Genomic DNA, 22473 nt, shown 5'->3' with positions numbered 1-22473 from the left:
ACGCGAGGCGGCCAGTTGTTTTCTATTGTGCAACCATGCAGATTAAAAGCCAATTAAAGTTAGAGATTTTACATGGACTACAACAGCGTTTTGGACTAATAAATAAATGGTATCTGCACAGATGCTGTTTAGGGAAAAAAGTGCTTATTTTCAGCAATTGTGTAAAGAATTGAGTACACCATGGAAAGAAGGGGGCCATTCAGCCCCACCACAGGCTGAAAGGAGCTCCCCACTGCGAATGTGTAACCTGGTTAACTTTGTCTCATCAGCTTCACATCAAAATGTTGCTTCAATGAATTGATGGCTTAGATTCCATTGTCCTTTTGAGACAGGCAGATTTTTTCAAATCGTTGAAAAATTGTCTTCACTACTCCCTTGTAATCCTTCAATCTATTAATACCTTTCAATGGGAAATAGACCCTTCGTTTCCATTCTGTCATGACAAGTGACAAGAGAAAGTATAGCTTAAGACTGCCAAATTGGGCAGTAGGTCTTGAAGGGAATCTTGCAGTTGACTGTATTTAATTTTCCCTGCTGTCATTATCCACCTAGCTAGTGGAGGTTGTAGGTGTGGGAGGTGCCCGTTAAGGTGACCTCTGAGTTTACTTTAGAGATACAGTGTGGAGACAAGCCCTTCAGCCCACCGTCCACGCCGACCAACAATCACCCCATAAACGAGTTCTTTCCTACAAACTAGGCACAATTTACTGAAGCCAACTAGCCTAAAAACCTGCACGTCTTTGGAGATGCCGCAGACCATTTTGTAGATGCTCTATCCATGGTGTAATGGAGTTAGAACGATCACTGTTGTGGCTTGGAGCCCAATCTTGTATGATGCTTTGTCTTTTAAGTTCTTGGTGTCATTGAAGCTGTGCTCATCCAGAGGGTATTCCATTGCATTCCTCATTTTTGCCTTGCAGCTAGCAGAAATACTTCACAAGATGGTTATTCACCTAGTAGTCTACTCAGCCTCTGACCTGCACTCATAGCCACATACATATTAGTGGCTGCAACGAATACATTCCTAATCAATGGTGATCTCTTTCCCAATGCCCCCAACCTTTCAGCACATTCCTGGTTTAAGGACTTGGATCTGCCAACAGTAGGAAATGCCATGGATATATGTTGAACCATTTTATATAATTTTCCCGCAATTGAATGATGTTTGCCAACTAATATCCTTTGCCTGAAAAATGCCCAGCATCTTACTGCAAACAGGCAAGGGTTTCTTCATTAATTGAGGAACAAAGTCATATAGAAACCTGACATCCTTCTTGCCTTCCCTATTTCTGCTTCACATTATGTCCGGCCTCATTAATTGAAACAGATGCAGTCATACTTTAGAAGAATTCACCCAGGAACAGGCCTTTCAGCTATCAGTTTTTTGTTGCATGCTATCCGGACATTAAAAAGACTATCATTGATCACAATCAAGCTGTTTTGTAGTGTACAGATACAGAATAATGGGAATAACATTTAACCTACAAACCTGTACGTCTTTGGAGTGTGGAAGGAAACCAAAGCGCCCAGTGAAAACCCACACGGTCACGGGGAGATCGTACAGACAGCACACGTAGTCAGGATCAAACCAGGGTCTCTGGTGCTGTAAGGCAGCAACCCTACCTCTGCACGCTGTGCTGACCTTAAGCTTCAGCTGTACATTTGCACACCAAGATCCCTTTGAACATCAATGCCCCTAAGACTTCTGATATTTACTGTATGCTTTCCTCTAGCATTTAGCTTTTTCCTCTAGCATTTAGCTTCTCTATGTGAAACACATCACATCTGTCCAGATTAAACTCCACCTTCCATTCCTCTGCCCATATTTCCAAATGATTCATATCCTGTTGTATCTTTTAACAACTATCTTCACGCTCCACAAAAGGTCCCAGCACTGATCCAAGTTTAGGTTCCTGCACATCTATGATGATCTGTCCTGTGTCTAGCACATTGGTACAATTACATAGAAAGTTTGAGGAGATTCAGCATGTCGCCGTATATGCAATCAAACTTCTGCTGGTGTACAGTGGTCAGAATAACACTCCTTCAGCTCTACCCTCTATCTTCTATGGGCAAGACAACTTTGAATTGAACCCACCATGTCACCATGAATTCTCTTTGCCTCAATCTTTTGATTCATTCTAGCATTGAGAGACCTTGCAAAATCCACTGCCCTGTTCTTATCAATCATCTTCGTCACCACTTCAAAAAGCTCAATCTAGTTTGCAAAGTGTGACTTCCCTGCAAAATGCCGTGCTGACCACCCTTCATAAATCCATCCTTTCATCACCCGTAGAGTTCTGATTTTGCTAGTTTATTTGTTCAATTGAAGGAAATGTGTCTGGACTGCACTGACCTATCTCTCCTTCAAATGCTGCCCTTGTTCAGATACAGTCTCTTAATCCTGTTCATCCATGTCAATTCAGTTCCCAACCCAATAAAGCTGTACACCTGCCGATTATTATTTTTTTAATTGAGAGTACTCTTGTCTTTACCCTTGATAATCTAAACCTTGTACCAGAAGTACGGTTCCCTAATTTGTTACCCAATAACTAACTTTACTCTCGAGAACAAGAACCAGCAATGGCACCTAGATTTAACCCTGAACAAAAGCTGAACTTGGCATCAATTGAGTTGGTGCTGATTTTATAACAATGTCATCAACATCTTCCATCACTTTGTTAATGATTGAGAGTAAGCTAATAGATGGTCATTAGCTTGATTGAATTTGTCCTCTTTGTGTACAGGACGCATCTGTGTGATTTCCACAATGTCAGCGTTGTTGTTTATTGGGAAAGCTTGACTACAAGTGCGGTTTGTTCCGGAGTGCCCACTTTCAGCCATACAACATGGACGCTGTCATGTGACACGACCTTTGCCATATAGAGTGCTCTTGCCCCCCCCCCCATGTGGAATTTTTGAATTAGCGGAAGACTGGCTAATGGTGGGGACCTCAGTAACATGGTGGTTAAGAGAGTGTTAGTGGAGATTTTTATGGAGTTCCACAAAATTCTGCTCAAGAGGTTTGCAATATTTGGATAGATGACTGGATATAAATTTTTGCCTTGCGTTGAATGTACTGCCCCCACCCCACATCACCCCGCTCCACTTCCTTTTTCCCGGGTTGTTTTTGAGCTCTTGTACCGGTGTCCGTGGCAGCCATCTTCTTTTCACTGGGTAAAGGAATTTTCTCCTAACTATCTTGATCAGATCTTCTAATGATCTCCTATCTATGGACTTGACGGCATGAACGAGTTCGCCAAAGGCCCTGTTTCCATAATGTATGACTGTGATCTGGTTTTATCACCCTAAAGAGTGTAAACATATCCTCTAGAAACCAAACTAAAGGATTGTCTAATCTTAGAGTCCAACAGACCAGTCTTTGGCCTTTTTTTCTCCTCAAGGTAAAGAAGCCACTGCCTGTTCAGTTTTTCCTGATATGTATTCTATCTACGTTTGGCTAATGGTTTACAGTCAGGGGACAAGGCACTATAGGGATTAAAGACAGAGTTTACTAGATGACAGGATTTGACCCAAGATGTTTCATCACAGCCTTATTTTACCACCATAACTAGCCCTCTATCACTGTCTGTGGTCCTGATGGTAATGCAACAGCTCTCTCAAGAGTCAAGAATGTTTTATTGGCATATGTCCCAAATGTCTCAGATCTGGCCTTATGAGAAGTAGTGAAAAGAATGACAAAAACAGATAGTGAGAAGCTGGTGTGGAGTTGATTGTTACTGTTGGATCGTTGAACGCTCATCTAATTGAGTCATACTGCGTAGAAGCAGGAGGAAGGCCTCACACCCGAAACATCACCCATTCCTTTTCTCCAGAGACGCTGCCTGACCCGCTGAGTTACTCAAGCATTTTGCGTTTATCTTCAGTATAAACCAACATCTGCAGTTCCTTCCTACACATGGCCCTATGGCCCATCGTGTCCATGCCGACCAAGATGCCCCATCTAAACTAGTCCTATTTGCCCATACCCCTATGAACCTTTCCTATCCATGTACCTGTTCAAGTGCATTTTAAATACTTTTATAGTGCCTGCCTCAACAACTTCCTCAGGCAGCCTGTTCCATATACCCACCACATTCTGTGTGGAAAAAGTTGCTATTAAATCCTGCCCCTCTCACCTTAAACCTATATCCACCCTCTGCTTCTTGATTCCTCAACTCTGGGTAAAAGATTGTGTGCATTCACCCTATCCATCCCCCTCATGATTTTATATGCCTCTATAAAAGATCACCCTTTCATCCTCCTGCACCCCAAGAAATAAAGTTCTTACCTCCCAACCTCTCCATATAGCTCATGCCATCAGGTCCTGGCAACACCCTCGTAAATCTTCTCTGCACTCTCTGCTTAATGATGAAGGGTTGTCAGAAGCTCTCGATAAACTTCAAATTACACTGTGTTCTATTTTGTTAACCAACACAATTCATTTATTACAATTTTAGAAAGTGCAAATGGACAGCACTTTTTAATTTTATTACTTCAAGGCTATGTCCAGAAACTCCTTTACACATGAGCTAATTGGATTTGCCTTGCCTAATTGTGACAGCTGGTTAATATTCACTGAACAGCCAGAAACAGCCACCCTGGGATGAATTAGCTACAAATGAAATACAAACAAACAGATGCTGTCACTTAAAAAGTCAATTCATCTCTGGAAAAACGAGTACTTAAATCTGATATTCAGATTCTTTCAACATGCACGCCTGCTGCAGCTTTTAATAAGATTAAGAAAAATAATGACTGTGCACTTTCAAAATGTGCACTGATTCATTTGAAGTAGAATTTGAAAATGATTGCACAGAAAGACAGGGAATAGAACCTTCATATTTTATATCCTACACTTTATTAATTTCAGAATATTATGTTTCTATGAAGAGGATCTTAATGGAATTGAGGTCTCTGCTGTATTGGGTTTGGCCGTGTAAGCTTTGAATTCAGAGTGTAGGCGATGCGAGTGTCAGCAGCCTTTAATATCACTTTAGTTTTAGTTTTAGAGATTCAGCGTGGGAAACAGGCCCTTCGGCCCATGCCGGCCAGCAATCGTATACTAGCACTATCCTACACACAAGGGATGATTTATAATCTTTACAGAAGCCAATAGCCAAATTTGTGAGTCTTTCGAGTGTGGGAGGAAACCGGAGCAACCAGGGAAAACCCATGCGGTCACAGGGGAGAAACTACAAACTCTGTCCAGGCAGCACCCGTATTCAGGATTTAGCCTGGGTCTCTTGCACTGAACTATAAGGCAGCTCGACCACTGTGACCCCGTGCCCCCCTTGTTGGGATTTTAAGAATCTCATGGTAATAGCTGAACCAGAACGGGGAAGATAAAAAGGAGCATTTTCTATGACCCAGATAATATGCTTAGCTGGCGAGAGGAATCTAGTAACCTGCTTCCATTGCCGAGTTGACGTGGTTACTGACATTTCCAAAAGTCCTGGTGTAAGATTGATGATCATCAGAAACACACCAAAATGTGTGCAAGCAATAAAATAGTGCATTGTCCGAAAAACCACTGAGATATATCATTAATCCAAGCCCTCGTGTGAAGGACAGTAAAGAGGCTGGTGGACTGGCTCATTATTTACAGAAGGTAGCCTGTCATTCTGATCCAGTCTGATACGTCCCACACAAATGTTATTGTCTGCTCTAAAGGCCAGCATTAAGGTCTGAGCCACTGATCTGATTCAAGGAGAGAATGCTACCAATTGAATTCAATTGATTATCCAGTTTGAATGTCTCAATCCAATTTTTGACTTGCATAAAATGAGTTGGTGTTCCTTTAAATAAATTATTTGGAACTAATGCTTGATAGTAGAATCAATGATGATTTCCCGGTGCTTCCTGACATCCTTCTGTTGAGAATCCAATCAAAATTGCATCTCTGCGTAATGCCATTTCTAATTGCAATTACAGAACCTCATCGCAAGGAGACAGCAGAAAATGATGGCATGTTATTGTTAGTCTGTTTTCATTCTGGTGCAATGTTGAGCTGATTTTCTAAAGCTGCAATTAGATGTACAACTTGAAGAATATTTGATCGGAGCCACACGAACTAGAGGGTTCAGTTCTCAGTCCCTGTTTTAATCTACGTTATCTGTACTCAGTTGGATGGCATCACACTTGGCCTCATCACCTCTGGATGCACAAGTGGACAGGCAGGCATCCCACACACTGATACTTATCACTGTTGAAATAAGAAAACAATGTGCAGATCCAACTGATTTTCTGGCACCCTTGGTTCCAGAGCCTTGCCGAATTATCCATTTGCCAGACCAACAGTGGTCAATGCCTTGGGGGGGGGGCAGTGATACCTGCCCACAAGGTCGGCCGTGGAGGTTGGCTATGGGAACAATAGGTCTGAAGAATAGTCTCGACCCGAAACGTCATCCATTCCTTCTCCAGAGATGCTGCCTGTCCCGCAGAGTTACTCCAGCTTTTTGTGTCTATCTTTGGCTATGGGAACAGATCTGCCAACTCCGGCCGGGCTGTTGTTGCAGAGCCGCAGCCAGCAAATTCGACCCGGCGATCGGCTACGGTAGTTGCTGCTTGACCTGCTGAGTTACTGCAGCATTTTGTGTGTGTCTTCGGTATAAACCAGCATCTGCACTTCCTTTCTACACACGTTCCACTACTGCATGTATGTGAACAAAATTAGGTTTCCCTCTGTTTGAGGCCATTTGGACTAGTTACCTGCAGGTACCTGCAGCACTTTGACGGTCTTATTTCTCAGCAACTTCCGTGAGGGTCAGTGTGATTTGAGGTAACACTAGCGTTCTTCGTGGAGTAACCACTGCAGTTCACCAGGCGGTGAATTATCTTGTTTTCCTCTAACGGAAAGGTTAGTTAAAACTCTGACTGTGGCGAATGGAAACAACAGGGATTCAGAAAGTAAGGAAAAGTCCCACATTCTAACCGACACGTAACATTACCCAGTTGCGTTTGTAATATTTCTTTAAACACTGCCCTCCTCCCTGTAACTTCGCACCCTGAACGTTTAATTTTAAGCAAGTGCTGTTTGATTAAATGATTGCAATTTTGAGCATGTTGCAAGTTGCAGAATAAATGAAGCACTCAAATCAAGAGAAGGTCAAACTTATTAGAATACACCAGGAACATACGGAGAAGAACATCTGCTTATGCTGCATTGCAATTGGAAGTGTCATGCAAGGTAGGCAAACAAATGTAGACATTAACAGTCCACTCACGAAAAGGAATAGATACAACAAATTCTCAGCTCGCTTGACAAAGCAGTTTTGTATTATTTATTTGGTGACTTTTTTTTTCGCTAATTAGGGTCTGGCTGCATGCTAGTCCTTCAGAAGTACTCTGTCAGCCTGAAACACACTCGGGTTCAGTTTAACCTGAGCCTGGTATTAATTAATTCTCTTGTTCAGCTATTGCGACCCCATGACTTAACCCCCATCCTCCTGAAGCATCTCCCTGGTTAGCAGAGAGCTTCCATTTCCCACCTCTCCCTGGTGTAGATGTAAGCCTCTGTTAACTGCCAGTGGTGTTCCATGGATCCAGAGTCCACTTGGAATCGAATTGAGACAGACACTAACTTTAATGCAGCCATTGTCAATTCAGAAGGCAACCTGCCAACGCCAATGTTGCTATCTATATGAGGCACTGTGCAGAAAAAGACCTTGTTCCCTAGACGCCCATTATTACCCGTGTAATCATTCCATTAACTTTTCAGGAGCCAGTTTTATGATGTAGTTAGGTAATACATTACTTAATGGCGAAGATTTGCTGAATTGCTTCATAATACTAATTGCCGTAAAGGGAACTGTTTCCACTGTTATGGGTGTGTTAGTATTTTCAAGGTTTATAGGCAATGAACGAGTTAGGTGCACAATCTCACGCATTGTATTATGAATGAGGAAGGCCCTCTGCCCATCACTCTTGTCTTGGCATGAATTTCAGATTATATTAACTGCACTTCCTTTAATGCAGAGCAAGAGGGAGGGAGGGGAATGACTATTGCGGGACCTTAACATAATACTTTCATTTCCACCTTCTTATTTCCAAGACCATCAGAAAAGGCATTAAAAAGCTCTCTCCGTAGTCTGTACTATAATGCTACCAGCAAAATATAATCTTAGTATTACACATGAACATGCGCTCTGCATCATGCTCAATGATAAGACTTTGAATAGTAGGTACACAAAAATGCTGGAGAAACTCAGCGGGTGCAGCAGCATCTATGGAGCGAAGGAAATGGGCAACGTTTCGGGCCGAAACCCGGGTTACTGTGGGTGTGCTGCACTGTCATGCTGTCTTTCAAATGAGATGCCCAAGGTCCTGTCTGACCATTCACGGGGTGTAAAATAAATGTGTAATGAGGGAATGGAGGTGATGGCCCTGATGTGGTTGATCGCTTGATAGACACCAAGTGCTGGAGTAACTCAGCGGGTCAGGCAGCATCTCTGGAAAAAAGGGATGGCTGACGTTTTGGGTCAGAACCCTCCTTCGGACTGAATGCGGTGGGGGGGAGGAGGGGGGGCTGGCAGTGGGAAAAAGCCACAACAAATCAGGGCCGGCAACAGATGAACAAGGAATGGTGGAGCTCATAATGGTCCATTGTTGGCTGGGGAAGAGGTGATGACGAAGGGATGCGAACAGTGGAACTAGCAGGAAGCCTAGGGTGGGGGCAGGGGGAGAGAGGGAATGATCGGTGGTAAATTGATGGGTTTACCAAGTGAACTCATTACAATTCCTGTTATCTTGTCAGGGTTGTACGTCTCTTATTTTCATATTAGTATCAGGTTATGGAGGTTATGTCTGGACAACCAATAAAATGGAAATTCTGTTTTTAAAAGCATCTTTTAAATTCTTTCTGTGAGTCACCTGGTATGTTGCAATGCAGGAGATGGTTCATGCACATGCCTTTCTCACAGGATGATATATAATACAATGAAATTAGTCTCAAATGCCCATCAATTGAATTGGTACAGATTGGTACGTCAGCAATATCATTCCCGTCACTGGTGGGTCATAGCTCGTAGGTCAATCTCTATCCATTAGAGAGAAATCAACGTGCCACTACTCCCAAATCTCAGCGCAGTTGCTAAGCTCAGCACAACGATGCAGAGAGGGTGAGGGGGGGGTGATTGTGAGAAACTGGCTGTAATCTTAAAGAAGTGAGAAGGATAGCAAGAGGCCGAAAGAAGTTTTGGTTTGTGCCCAGATCTGTTTTCTCTCCAAGAGCCTATTCATCCATTGAAGGGATGATATTTTTGATGGACATAAAATACTGGAGTAACTCAACATGTCAGGCAGTATCTCTGGACAAATGGATAGGTGACATTTCGGGTCAGGACCCTTCTTCAGAAGTCTGAATTAGTCTGAAGGAGGATCCCAACCCGAAATGTCTCCTATCCATTTTGTCCAGAGATGCTGCCTGTCCCGCTGAGTTACTCCAGCATTTTGTGTTTATCTTTGGTATATCTGCAGTTCCTTTTTATTATATTATTGTTGATATTTTACTCTGTCACGCTTGGGCTTTCTCATTTAATTGTTGATATTCTTAAGGGACACACATCCACTGTACTAATTATGCTATGCTCGAGTCTCACTGTGTGGAGGAAAGAAATAAAAAATATTTAACGCAAGAGAAATACAAGGACATTCAGGTAATCGCTGTGACGCTCCTGTGGCTCATGTTTTCTCCACCGAACATGCTGCATTCTCCCAAATCACAATGCATCTTACCTTGAGCACTGGCTAGGTACCAAAATAGATCTGATTGAGGTCACAAATTATATGCATTGTAATTGTGACAAAAATGATTTATCCCTCCTTATCCTGTTGCAGCCTTCATTGGACTTACACGAATCCTCTCTATTGCCGAAACTCAACAAGGGTCTACTGTTCCTGCACTGTTACATCTGCTGTTTCCCATTGTTGGTCCTTGCCTGTTTTTTTAGTTTGGAACTGCACTTTAGCTGTTATGATTGGGCTGTGTTACTAATTTCCAAACGTCCTCTGCTGAAGACTGTTCCAGCATTCCTGATGCAGCTGTTTACCTGCTGGATGTTGGGGCTCTCAACCTGCTGCTTCCTCGAAGATCTATTGGAAACTAAACCAGTCTATTTGTAACTCTTTCTAACCTTATTGTCACGTTTGACAAAGAATTGACTTCTAGATGCTATCTCTGTGTCATTGCTAAGGCCACCACTGCCCAACAAGACCTCCAGCACTGAATGCTTCCAATGCGTTGACTACCTTGATGCTCAACTATTGAAGTGAACTTCTAGCTGGCATTCCTTCCTCATCTCTCCATAACTCAAATTGAATCTGCTGTCATGTTGTAATTTGTACCACATCCCATTCACACACAAGGTGGATCCTTACCTGCTTTTCTACAGACACCCACCGGCAATTGGCTGAAGACAATGTCTCAATTAAAAAAGAGACTCGTACATTATGAAATGCTTAGCTCATGGACTCGCCCGTAAATAGCAAACTGGCTTTTCTATCAATCTCCTTTCTCTGGCAGGAGTTCCCATTCACAGTTACGGAATCCTTTTCAAAATGTATGCAATGCTCAACCATTTTTGTACAACTCTTGTTCAAACATGTTTGAATTTTCTCCCGAACCCATATTTACACGATTATTGCCGTATGACCATGGTCCCACAGCCGTATCAAGCACTCTAACGCTTCAAACTTTTTAAAACCCAAGTTTGGGGGGTTTCAACCAGCCTCTTTCCTCTTTCTAACCTTATTGCTGCTTAGAACCAATCTGTTTGACTTCTTTATATATCTTGTGCATTAATGCTGTGAAAGACCTACGTTGGGCTTCCAGTTGTTTACCTTGATGCTCAATTGAAGGTGTTTCGTAAATGGAGATTATTGCTACTGTTTTTTCCATATTATTACAAAAGTAATCACAAAATTTGTTCTGGTTTGTTTAGAATCATCCATAAAGAAGGGTTTGAAGAAGGGTATCGAGGCAAAAAGTCACCTATTTTCAATCTCCTTTCTGCTGCCTGATCCGCTGAGTTACTCCAGCATTTTGTGTCCATCCGCAAACAATGTCCAGTGAGCCAGTAAAGATTTGGACAAGTCACGCAGCACAGTCTGTGTTGCTGTCATAACGCATTACTCAATCTCGGTCTAAATTTTTTCCAGCGCCAGTTTTGAAACTGCTGATTTTTTTGCAGATTTGATCATCTCCTTCAGTTGGCCATTTTCGCATCAAACTGTCTTTGGAGAAAGTCATCAAGAGATGCCCACCATATGGGCTGAAGTAATGGCAGTTTTGCCACCCAAATTAGAGGACATCAACTTGAAGTTCAACAAAACAGTGAGCGAGAGTCTTATTTTCTTACTAAAGCAGGCAGCAATGTTACTGTATGAAGGCCAGGACATTGCCGAATGCCTGCAGATGAGTCAGACTATTATAGACTACTCCTGGGAGAAGCTCAACGTTGGAACTTGGAAGGACGTGGACAAGGAGTGGAGGAGAGTCTTTTCATACGGCTGTCTCTTTAAGGCTGTGTGCCTGTGCAAGGATGGATCAGCATTTAGAGAAGCAATAGAAACTTGTGACAAAGGGTTGTTGATGGGAATGGCCATAATGGACAACATCCTCATCAGACTGGTTAAAGTCCTTCAGAATCACAATAAACCTAAGAAGAGATCTCTAGAAGATGTTGGATCACATCAGAATTCCTGCCACAAGGTAGTATTTTTACACTTTATGCACATGCTCCAGGTGTTTTACTGTTACTTTTAAAATCTGGACTATTAAACAAACATTTCCGATTTATTTTTACCCATTTAAAATACCGAGGGTTAGGTCCTGAAATGATTGGTAGTTGGAATAAAAAATGGACCAGAGAGATGTAAGTGTGCTGCAAATGCAATCAGTTTTGAGTATCTTCCATGTGCCAGAAGTTGAAAGCACAACTGCCCATAATTCAAGACTAATTGGCTATAAAGCGATAAGAGGGATGAAGGGATGGCTGCTGTGGGAAATGGAACTTTGAAACTGCCAACTTGCTGCTTCAGTCATTAGCAATTTCTGCATCGAAGATTAAATTATATTTTCTTGACGTTTCGCTCTGGATCCCAGGGTGATCCGAAGTGTCGTGTAGTTGGGAGGGAAGCAAAGATCCTGACCTGTCGACTCCTGCTGATCTGGGAATAGACGTATAGAGTTAAGTGGTATCATTTTGGGGAAAACACCAGCTCCTGTTGACAGATTGCGTGATGGAATTCGGCAAAATCAAAATGATCTGTGTACAAAATCATGAGAGGAATAGATCGGATAGACGCACAATCTCTTGCCCAGAGTAGGGGAATCGAGAACCAGAGGACATACATTTAAGGTGAGGGGGGAAAAACTTAATACTGAGGGCTAACTTTTTCACACAAATGGTGGTGGGTGTATTGTAACAAGCAGCCGGAGGAGGTAGTTGAGGCAGGTACTCTCAATGTTTTAAAAAACATGTGGACAGGGACATGGCAAGCAGGGGTTTAGAGGTTTATGGGCCAAATGCAGACAGGTAGGACTAGTGTGGATGGGACATGTTGGCCGGTGTGAACAAGTTGGGCCAAAGGGCCTTTATCCACGTTGTATGACTCTCATCACTTGGGATTTCTGCAAGCGCGAGTCAAGGCACAGAGTTAATCCCCCACCCCACAATTGCCTCCACTGCTTAAAACAATTGTTTGCTCCAACTGATTAGTTGCTCTTTTGGGTGAGGAACAACCTCTCCGCCCTTCACTGTCAGAAAATCACCTGGGATCGAAGATAACTTGCTCCCATTTCAGTCTGTAGCTTCTGTGCTGGTTGATGAAACCAATGTGAGATCCACAAGCTCATAATATAGGTGGGGCTGATGGTGCCTTACAATATTAATCACTTCAAAGGAGGATGTTTTACCCGTTATGTCTGCGAGAGTCAGAAAAAAATACCCACCCAGCCTCCAGATACCCACTTTGTAGCACTTTGTCTGCAGCCCTACAAGAACAAACCCTATGGTGCATATGCAAGAACGTTATAAATACGATTAGGGTTTCCGCCATGACAGTGACTTCCAAACTGTTACCATCCTCTGAGTGACGTATCATTTTGCTTTCCAACCATCTCTAGTTTTTAACCTCTTTGCTAAAGGAAACAAGTTCTCCCCATTTGTTTTATCTTGGTTCCTTTTAGTTTTATATGTCCCAATTACTTGATTTATCTCTTTGTCAAACAAGGATGCAAAGTTAATAGTTCTTGAATCCCCTGCTGGGGAGGACTAGAAAAGATTCAACTCAGTTCCATAGTCCATGTAGTCCATTTGGACAACCTGCACTGTCCTCGTCAGTCCTCTTGGTGACCTCTTTATAAAATCTCTATCAATTGTATGAGATGTGATTTTTCACACTCAAAGCCATGTTGACTATCCCCAATTAGTCCTCACATATCCATATGCTGGTAGACCCTGTTTATCATATAGATTGGCTCAATTATTTAGGTCTAAAGCATTAATTTATAATTTAGAAACTGTGCCTTATCCAAAGAAATTGTACATTTGAACAATCTTCAAGCCCAAAAGCATCTTCCCTTTGCTTCTTGCTAATGAGTTAATTTTACATCCAATTTGCCACTCTTCCTTCGATCCCAAGTACTTTTACTTTTGACCCGCCTACCACGCCAGAACCTTGTCAAAATCCATGCAGATTACATCAGACTGCCCACTTCAATCCTCCTTATTACCATCTCAAAATATCTCGTGCAAGTTCGTTATATACAGCCAACCCTTAGCGAATTCATGCTAACTGTCGACTATTAATCTGTGCCCTGCTAAATTAAGGCTTAGCTGGTCCCTTAGAATTGATTCCAATAGTTCTTACTGCTACCAAATCTAAACAGACTGGCAGGCAATTTAAAAAAAGATACAAAGTGCTGGAGTAACTTAGCCAGTCAGGCAGTATCTCTGGAGAACATGGATAGATGACGTGTCAGGTCAGGACCCTTCTTCAAACTGCCCCAAAACGACACCTACCCATGTTCTCCAGAGATGCTGCCTGACCTGCTGGGTTACTCCCGCACTGCGTCTTTTATTTTGCATACCAGCATCTGCAGTTCCTTGTGTCTCTGGCCAGTAATTACTTGATTTATCACTTTGTCAAACAAGGAAACAAAGTTTCTTCAATCCCCTGCGAGGAAGGACTAGAAAAAAGCAACTTAGTGCCTCTGCAATTTCCTCCCTTTTAACAACCTGGAATATAGTTCCTTTGGGCCTGATAATTTATCCATTTTGGAAAAAATGATAATTTTTGAATAATTCCACTTTCACTACGTTTAATGCCATTTATTACTTCACTGACTACAACATCAGCAGTAATTCTCCTTATCGCAAAGACAGCAGTATAGTTCTAATAAAGAACCTTAGCCACATTCTCCACCTCCAGTCCCTTACTATGCATTCTTTCCTTGGTTTACCTCATTATTAAACATCTTTGCATTTTCTTTCAAACCAACCTTTTTCCACTTTTAATTTAATTCCTACACTAGGCACACTAGTAGTATGACTGGTAAAGTTGCTGTCTCACAGCCCTAGAGACCCAGGTTCAATCTTGATCTTCAGTGCTGTCAGTGTGGAGTTTGCACACTCTCCCTGTGACCATGTTCTCCAGCATCTGCAGTTCCTTCTTAAACACTGTGTATACTCCACTGCGTTATCTCTTCAAGATATGCCTACCTTGAAGAAGTTCTCCTCTTCTCTCCGGAGACAGTTTCACAACCTCCTCTGAAGAAGGGTTTCGGCCCGAAACGTTGCCTATTTTCTTCGCTCCATAGATGCTGCTGCACCCGCTGAGTTTCTCCAGCTTTTTTGTGTAACCTCCCTGTGACCATGTTTGTTTCCTCCAAGTGCACCAGTTTCCTTCCATATTCCAAAGATGTACAGCTAATTGGCCACTGCAAATCGCCCAGCAGTCCCAATATTGTTATCAATGCTGCCGACAAGGGAGGTGTCGTAGTCTGGCAAGGCTGGCTTCTACCGTGCTGGAGGCAAGCACCAGCTCACAGAAACCTCCTCATACCTATGCCTTGACCATGCCCCCATAGATGAACACCAGGCAGTTACTGATCTCTTCACCTCTGGTAATCTCCCCAACAGAGCCTCCAAATGGTATTTCCACAACCCTGTACTGCCCGTCTTTATCTCCTTCCCCAAATGCACAAGGTTTCCAACGCTGGATGTTTTTTTTTTCTATTTGTTGCAATTTCTGTGAAATTAGTTCTAATTTCGGTCACTTGCTGGATGAGTCCAATGATAAAATGAAGACTAATTTGACAATAATAAACCTTGGGATTGAGATTCAGTGACAGCAGCTCGCAAGTACTTTTGAAACATTCAACTAACTTTGTAATTCCAGAGACTGCAGGTTGCTCTCCCTTTGATAAAGGAGATCCAAACTGGAATGGAAGTTCCAAGGGTCCATTGCCCTTCACTGGAACGTTTCCGAGCTCAGCACCTCATTCCGCACAAGCCTGTCATACTGCAGGGCATTGTTGATCATTGGCCTGCTGTGAAGGACTCCAAATGGAGGTGGGTAAAGAACGCCTACCATTGGCAGCAGCATTCTCTCTGCCCAAATCGTTGGATAAACTGTCAGCATGCTCTATCCCTCAAGTGATTTCCGATGAGTAAATTGTGATTTTATTGCAAGAACACAGTATTAATTCTGTATCGGTATTAAGCTGTAAAAAAACATTTTTCAGGAAGCTTTGTGCCCTGTGCCTTTGTGCGCCTGTCTGGGTAGGAGTTTGATTAATGGATAATAATTACCTTATCTGCAGTAACCTTACACTGTAATGATGCCATGCATCACAGTGGAAGCAGCCCAGTCATTTTTCTTCTACTAACCGTATGCAAGTCCTTGCCACCCAAGTAAAACAGTGCAATGAGCCATCCTCCCCTGCCCTTGGACTGGATTGCATGCTTTCTGAGTTCACAGACAGTTTTCCCCTCTACCTACCATTTTAACCTCCCCAGAGGCGTTGAACTCTGTTTAATGATCAGCGTCCCTGGTATTGAAGCTGAGATAATAACGACTTTATATTATGTTTAAGATAAGTGTGTCTGATTTCCGTAGATGAGCTGTGCATTCTTTACAGTGTGGAATACATCCGAGAGATTGCAGGCTGCCGCACTGTCCCCGTGGAACTGGGCTCTCGCTACACAGATGAGGCATGGTCCCAGACTCTGATGACTGTGGGCGAGTTCATTGACAAGTACATACTGCATCAGGTTGGTTCCTGACATCACCATTTATTCTCGTCCTCCGAGTTCTGAACATAATTTATTTTCAAACCCAATACATAGTTACATGCTAGCAATGACTTATTCTGAGCCTGGAAACTATGGTGTAGCTGTAGGGTTTCTTGTGTAGAGCTTCTTGTATAGAAATCAGCTGTCCGTAGAAAGAGTTCAAAAGTTGTAGACGTCTCTACTCCACAGTCAAACTGATAAAGTAAGGGCGGCACAGTGGCTCAGAGGTAGAGTTGCTGCCTAATGCCCCGTCCCACTTAGGAAACTTGAACGGAAACCTCTGGAGACTTTGCGCCCCACCCAAGGTTTCCGTGCGGTTCCCAGACGTTGCAGGTGGTTGCTGGAGGTTGCAGGTTGTGGAAGCAGGTAGGGAGACTGACAAAAACCTCCAGGAACCGCACGGAAACCTTGGGTGGGGCGCAAAGTCTCCAGAGGTTTCCGTTTAGGTTTCCTAAGTGGGACAGGGGCATTATAGTGCCAGAGACCCGAGTTCGATCCTGACTACAGAGTTTGTATGTTCTCCATGTGACCGCGTGGTTTTTCTCCACCCACACTGCAAAGACGTACAGGTTTGTCGGTTAATTGTCTTCTTTAAAGTTTTAAATTGTCCCTTGTGTGTAGGATAGTGCTACTGTAGTGTGATCGCTGGTCGGCGTGGACTCGGTGGGCCAACGGGCCTGTTTCCACGCTGTATCCCTAAAGACATAACTGCCTGAGAAATTAGGTCACGTGGCACATTTTTGTGCCAGGCAACCAGTTTAGTAGATCTGGTCGATCATCTAGCACACACCATTAATTTAACAGAATCGTGTAAATTTAAATTGATTAGAATTGGAAAAAATACATTTAAATAGTTTTTATTTGTCAAACGTCAAAGTGATTGAACTACTCTGTCAACTGCCTCCTCCCCGGCCTGCAATATCAGATACAGATTCAGATTCAAACTTTATTGTCATTGTGCAGTGTACAAGTACAGAGACAACGAAAATGCAGTTAGCATCTCACCCAGAAGAGCGAACATAGAATAATGGAACAGTAATGGAATATATAGCCTGCCAATACAGTTTATTTATCCAATGTGGAAGAATTTCTAAGCCACCATTCTGACCACCATTAGCTTCAGGTTAGCATGCCCGTTGTGTATATAAGTGGAGATTAAAGGTACTGATATCTTGTACCACTTTAGCCATCGGAACAAACTTAGTTTGCCTGCAAGTGAGCATCGGGACTGATCAATCATTTCTACTTTTCTAGCCAGTCAAGAACTGTCTAATCGTGCTAAGGGTTTGTGCTCCACCATTCTTTAGTTTCTGAGTTCCAAGCTCCTACCACCTTCTGGATGAAAAATGTTTTCCAAACCTGCTATCATCTACTTTATATCTCTCCCAGTGGTTTTTGTATTCCCACAATACAATTATATCCTTCCCGCAATGTGGTGACCATAATGACTGTGCATTACTCAAGTGTGGTCTACCTCGCATTGTTGTACACTAACATAATCTCCACACTCTTCCAGGCACACCCTATGAAATAAAACATCCCAAATGTTTTCCTATCCAGATTATTGATCTATCTGTACTGGCTCTTGAGGATCTGTGGACATTCACTGCACGACTCTTTTGTTCCCTCACACTAAGTAACGGTTCCTTTCTCTCCAAATGCATTATCACAATTAGCTTCAATTATCCAACTGGCCAGACTGTCTGTAGGTTCCTGCAGTCTGAAATGTTCCTCCTCACAGCCAATAACAGGTATCTTTATGCCATTTATCTCATATTCCATCCATTTGTCTTCATCAATATATATTCCAAATACCAAGCCCACTGGGTAACAGGCAATTATCATAATACTTGTCACACATTATCTTTTGGATTCTAAGTTGTCTGTGGCAGCAAACAGATTGTCATCCTCCCTTAGGTTTTTATACTTTCGAGCCGTCCTCAATGTGGGATATCAGAGGCCTTTCCAAAATCTATGCAGAGTACATTAAATACACTACCTTCCTTGGTGCTATTGAAAAATTCAGCTGTTAATCAAAGGTGACCTTCCCTTAACAACTCCATGTTGCGTGCCTTGCTAAATGAAGGTTTATACAGTCTCTGAGAATGCATGTCGATTACTTGCTCAACAAAGCTAAACTAACTGACCTGTAAATTCTTGGTTTATTCCATCCTGGCTTTTTGAACAACAATACACCAGCAGTGTTGCTGTCCCTTAGCAGCACTCCAAAAGCCAAGGAGGTTTGGAAAATTGACCAAGGGCGGCAAGGTGGCACAGCGGTAGTGTTGCTGCCTTACAGCACCAGAGACCCAGATTCGATCCTGATTACGGGTGCTCTCTGTGTAAAGTTTGTACGTGACCTGTGAGGGTTTTCTCCAGGAGCCCCAGTTTTCTCCCACACTCCAAAGACGTACACGTTTGTGGGTTGGTTGGCTTGACAAATAGTACACTAGTGCATGTATTGGTGCACAGTATTAGTGTGCGGGGATTGCTGGTCTGCATGGACTCGATGGGTCGAAGGACCTGTTTCTCTAAACACTTCCCATTTAGCAGTATATTTGAAAGTGGATACATTTCAGTGCCAGGCAACCAGTAAAGGGCCTGTCCCACGAGCATGCAACTCCATGCGGCAAGCACGACCTAACGTGGTCACTTGAGCCGTAAAGGCCTCGCGGGGCCGTTCCCACTTCGATCTCCGGAGCCGTATGGAGTTGTGCGGAGCTGGTCCCGACATCGCGCGGGTCCCCGAAAAACTGACCGTGTTCAAAAATTCCGCGCGGCAACGGCCTGCCGGCCTGCAGCCGCCTCGACGCCGTACGCATCGCCTCGACAGGCGTACACAGCGTCTCAACGCCGTACGCACGTCTTGATGCCGTACGTCACGCGCGAACTTCCCGCGGACTTCGCTCGAACATCACGTCACTCACTCGACCTCCGCGCAGCCCTCGCTTCCGGTTTGATCGCGCTTGCCGCATGCAGGTCGTATGCTCGTGGGACAGGCCCTTACTGTACGGTCTCTGTGCTGTACACTGCACAATGACAATAACATTTGAATCTGAATCTGAATCTTAACTGATTATTTCCAAGCAACTGTGTGTCGGTTGCCAAACTGGTCTGGTTAGTTTGGGTTGTGATCCATGTCAGTACCCCAGATGTTTACCAACCTTGGTTACATACCTATGATTTGAATCACCATGCAATGCAAAATTCCGGATCTCAAAGCTCTAGGCTACAACCATTATGGAACAGTCTTCATAGAACAAACACAGGTTTTGTTTTACTCGCTATTTAAGGTGAAATCTTGCTGACATTGGGAACATCTGAAAGAGCAGTTCAGAATGGCTCAAATACCTTCGAGAATCTACAGACTCCAATCTGCCAGGCAGAATACATTACAGAATGTATCACTGAGCTATTCAATCATTGATTGTCTCAGTGGTAACATCACTGACAGTGTTTCATTGCCGGAAGTTTAGTTAATTGTCATGTGCACCTAGCTACAATGAAAAGCTTTTGTTGTGTGCTAACCAGTGAGTGGGAAGAATATACATTATTACAATTGAGCCATCCACAGTGTACAGATTCATGACAAAGGGAATAATGTTTAGTGCGAGGTAAAGTCGAGTAAAATCTGATTAAAGATAGTCTGAGGGTCTCCCAATGAGATAGATGGTAGCTGAGGACAGTGCTCTAGGTGCCTGTTGACATGTGTTGATGCAGGTGCCTGGGATATGTGTTGATGCAAGTGATTCTTAAAGGGTGGGGAGCATGCAAGAGAAGTCACAGAAATGGTCATGGGCAACAAATCTCTTCCAATAAAGTTTTCAGAGGTACAAAACCGTACCTGGACCTCGATGATGATCGACCGTTGACTTTATTGGCTCCGGTTTCCACCGACTGTAATAACAGAACATGTGCCATTCTACAGACGTCCTCCAGCAATGCACTAGTGGGTGGAATGCTTTCTCAATGGAAGTGAGTGTCATGGTAGCATTAAGCTTCATGCCCACTGACCCATTCCCTCATTTTGGCAACTTTGCTCCCTGCTGCAGCATCAGAGACATCACCGACGCTCTGGAATCATGGAGTGGTGACTTTGTTTTGTCAACAAGGAAAACTGCCAAATCAGGCTGCGAGATTAGCTGGCATGCCTCCAGGTCTGCACTAAGACCACGCAAAAACTCCATGAATAACTTGGATCTGTTGATTAATACAAAGGGTTTCCATTCGCAAAACATTTCACCTTAGAAACCTCAAAGGTTTCTATTTCCTAACTATCCACACGTCATGGATCAAAAGATAAATTTTATATGATGAGTGGTGTTTCCTGGCAGCTCCCATAATTGCTTAATCCTGGGAATGTCTACACGGCCTAACATTTTCATAGGCCAACAGTGCCCTGAGGGATGATTCATGGATTCTATTCTACTCCCATTGCTTCTGGCATCTGTTTGAACTCCAGCCACTCTCTGTTTGAACAGAAACGAACCACACGTATATGAGACTAGCAATAGAGATTCCATATGACCCTGGTACCTTGGAAGCAGCACACCATCCTGTCGTCTTGTTTAGGGTGGCACGATGGCGCAGCGGTAGAGTTGCTGTCTTACAGCGCTTGCAGTGCCAGAGACCCGGGTTCGATCCCGACTACAGGTGCTGTCCGTACGTAGTTTGTACGTTCTCCCCGTGACCGTGCGGGCTTTTTCTCTGAGATTTCCGGTTTCCTCCCACACTCCAAGGACGTACAGGTTTGTAGGTTAACTGGTTGGGTGTATGTGTAAATTGTTTCTAGTGTGTGTAGGATAGCGTTAATGTGCGGGAATCACTGGTTAGCGCGGACACAGTGGACCGAAGGGCCTGTTTCCACGCTGTATCTCTGAACTAAACTAAACTGAATCTAATCTCCTACTGTTGCATTAATCATTGACGTTCTGGTACTTCCTGCAGGAGGAGGGGAACCCCATTGGATATGTAGCTCAGCATCAGCTGTTTGAGCAGGTGAGGATCTATCTCTGTCCCCCCCACAGTAATGGGTTGGGAGACTGACCCGATAGCTACATGTAACGTGTGGCCCATTTACCTTTGGACCCATATTTTTGTACATTGCTGCAATGCCAGGAGTTGCTTTCTCAAATACAGGGGCTTGGATACAGAGGTCTGTCTTGGTGTCAAACCTTTACGTGAGCTAAACTGTAGAATTGTACCAGAAAACTAATCACTCAACGCAATTGAGGTGGTGCAGGCAACCTTGTTGAAGCTTGCCTCTTTGCCGTACTTGGAGAGCATGTCTACCCTGGTGCCAGCCCATGGAATCCAGCACTTCAAACATACTGCGTGGCCTCTTTAAAAGGCGCAGCATTTGTATTTTTTTCTTCAAAAGCATCAATAAATGTCAATTTTCTCCTCGTCCTCACAGACCCAATGAAACGACAAACTTTTTCTAATGAATTTAGGTGACTGCCAAGTGAGCTGCATAATTTAAATCAATTAAGGTTTATATGATTTGATTGAGATTTACTTTTTATACGCTGGCTGGCAAAAGCTTTTAATGTTTAATAGATCTGGTCGATTGTCTAGCACACACCATTAATTTAATTTAACAGAATCGTGTAAATTTAAATTGATTAGAATTGGAAAAAATACATTAAAATAGCTTTTATTTGTCAAACGTCAAAGTGATTGAACTACTCTGCCAAGCCTCCCTCATCCTCTATAGACAGCCCTGCACCATAATGTCAACTGCCTCCTCCCCGGCCCACAATATATAGCCTGCCAAGCAATACCCATTTAATACAGTTTATCCAATGTGGAAGAATTTCTAAGCCACCATTCTGACCACCATTGGCTTCAGGTTAGCATACCCATTGTGTTTATAAGTAGAGATTAAAGGTACTGATATCTTGGACCACTTTAGCCATCAGAACAAACTTAGTTTGCCTGCAGGTGGGCATCGGGACTGATCAATCATTTCTACTTTTCTAGCCAGTCAAGAACTGTCTAAACGTGCTAAGGGTTTGTGCTCCACCATTCTTTAGTTTGTGAGTTCCAAGCACCTACCACCTTCTGGATGAAAAATGTTTTCCCAACCTGCTATCATCTACTTTATATCTCTCCCAGTGGTTTTTGACCCCCCTCAGCCAATGGAAATCAGTACTTCCTACCAGCCCTCTTAATG

The 22473-nt window shown here is 43.2% G+C and overlaps 1 protein-coding gene across 4 annotated transcripts in view; it reads left to right on the top strand.

Moving 5' to 3' along the window:
* Positions 1-22473, top strand: part of kdm8 (lysine (K)-specific demethylase 8) — a 34826-nt gene that overhangs the window by 6514 nt on the left and 5839 nt on the right. For 2 of the 4 annotated variants that reach the window (XM_055651278.1, XM_055651276.1), the window contains 4 exons: positions 11190-11710; positions 15403-15575; positions 16145-16277; positions 21246-21296. In XM_055651278.1, coding sequence (XP_055507253.1) covers positions 11255-11710; positions 15403-15575; positions 16145-16277; positions 21246-21296 — 813 coding nt within the window. In that variant the 5' untranslated portion in view covers positions 11190-11254. Of the gene's footprint in view, positions 1-6899; positions 7190-11017; positions 11068-11189; positions 11711-15402; positions 15576-16144; positions 16278-21245; positions 21297-22473 lie in introns of those variants that run through there. The other 2 variants (XM_055651275.1, XM_055651277.1) reach the window with 2 other exon arrangements.

The sequence above is a fragment of the Leucoraja erinacea genome, chromosome 20 (genome assembly GCF_028641065.1).
Source record: "Leucoraja erinacea ecotype New England chromosome 20, Leri_hhj_1, whole genome shotgun sequence".
Classification (NCBI taxonomy): domain Eukaryota; kingdom Metazoa; phylum Chordata; class Chondrichthyes; order Rajiformes; family Rajidae; genus Leucoraja; species Leucoraja erinaceus.
This window is presented reverse-complemented; position numbering and strand designations above follow the sequence as displayed.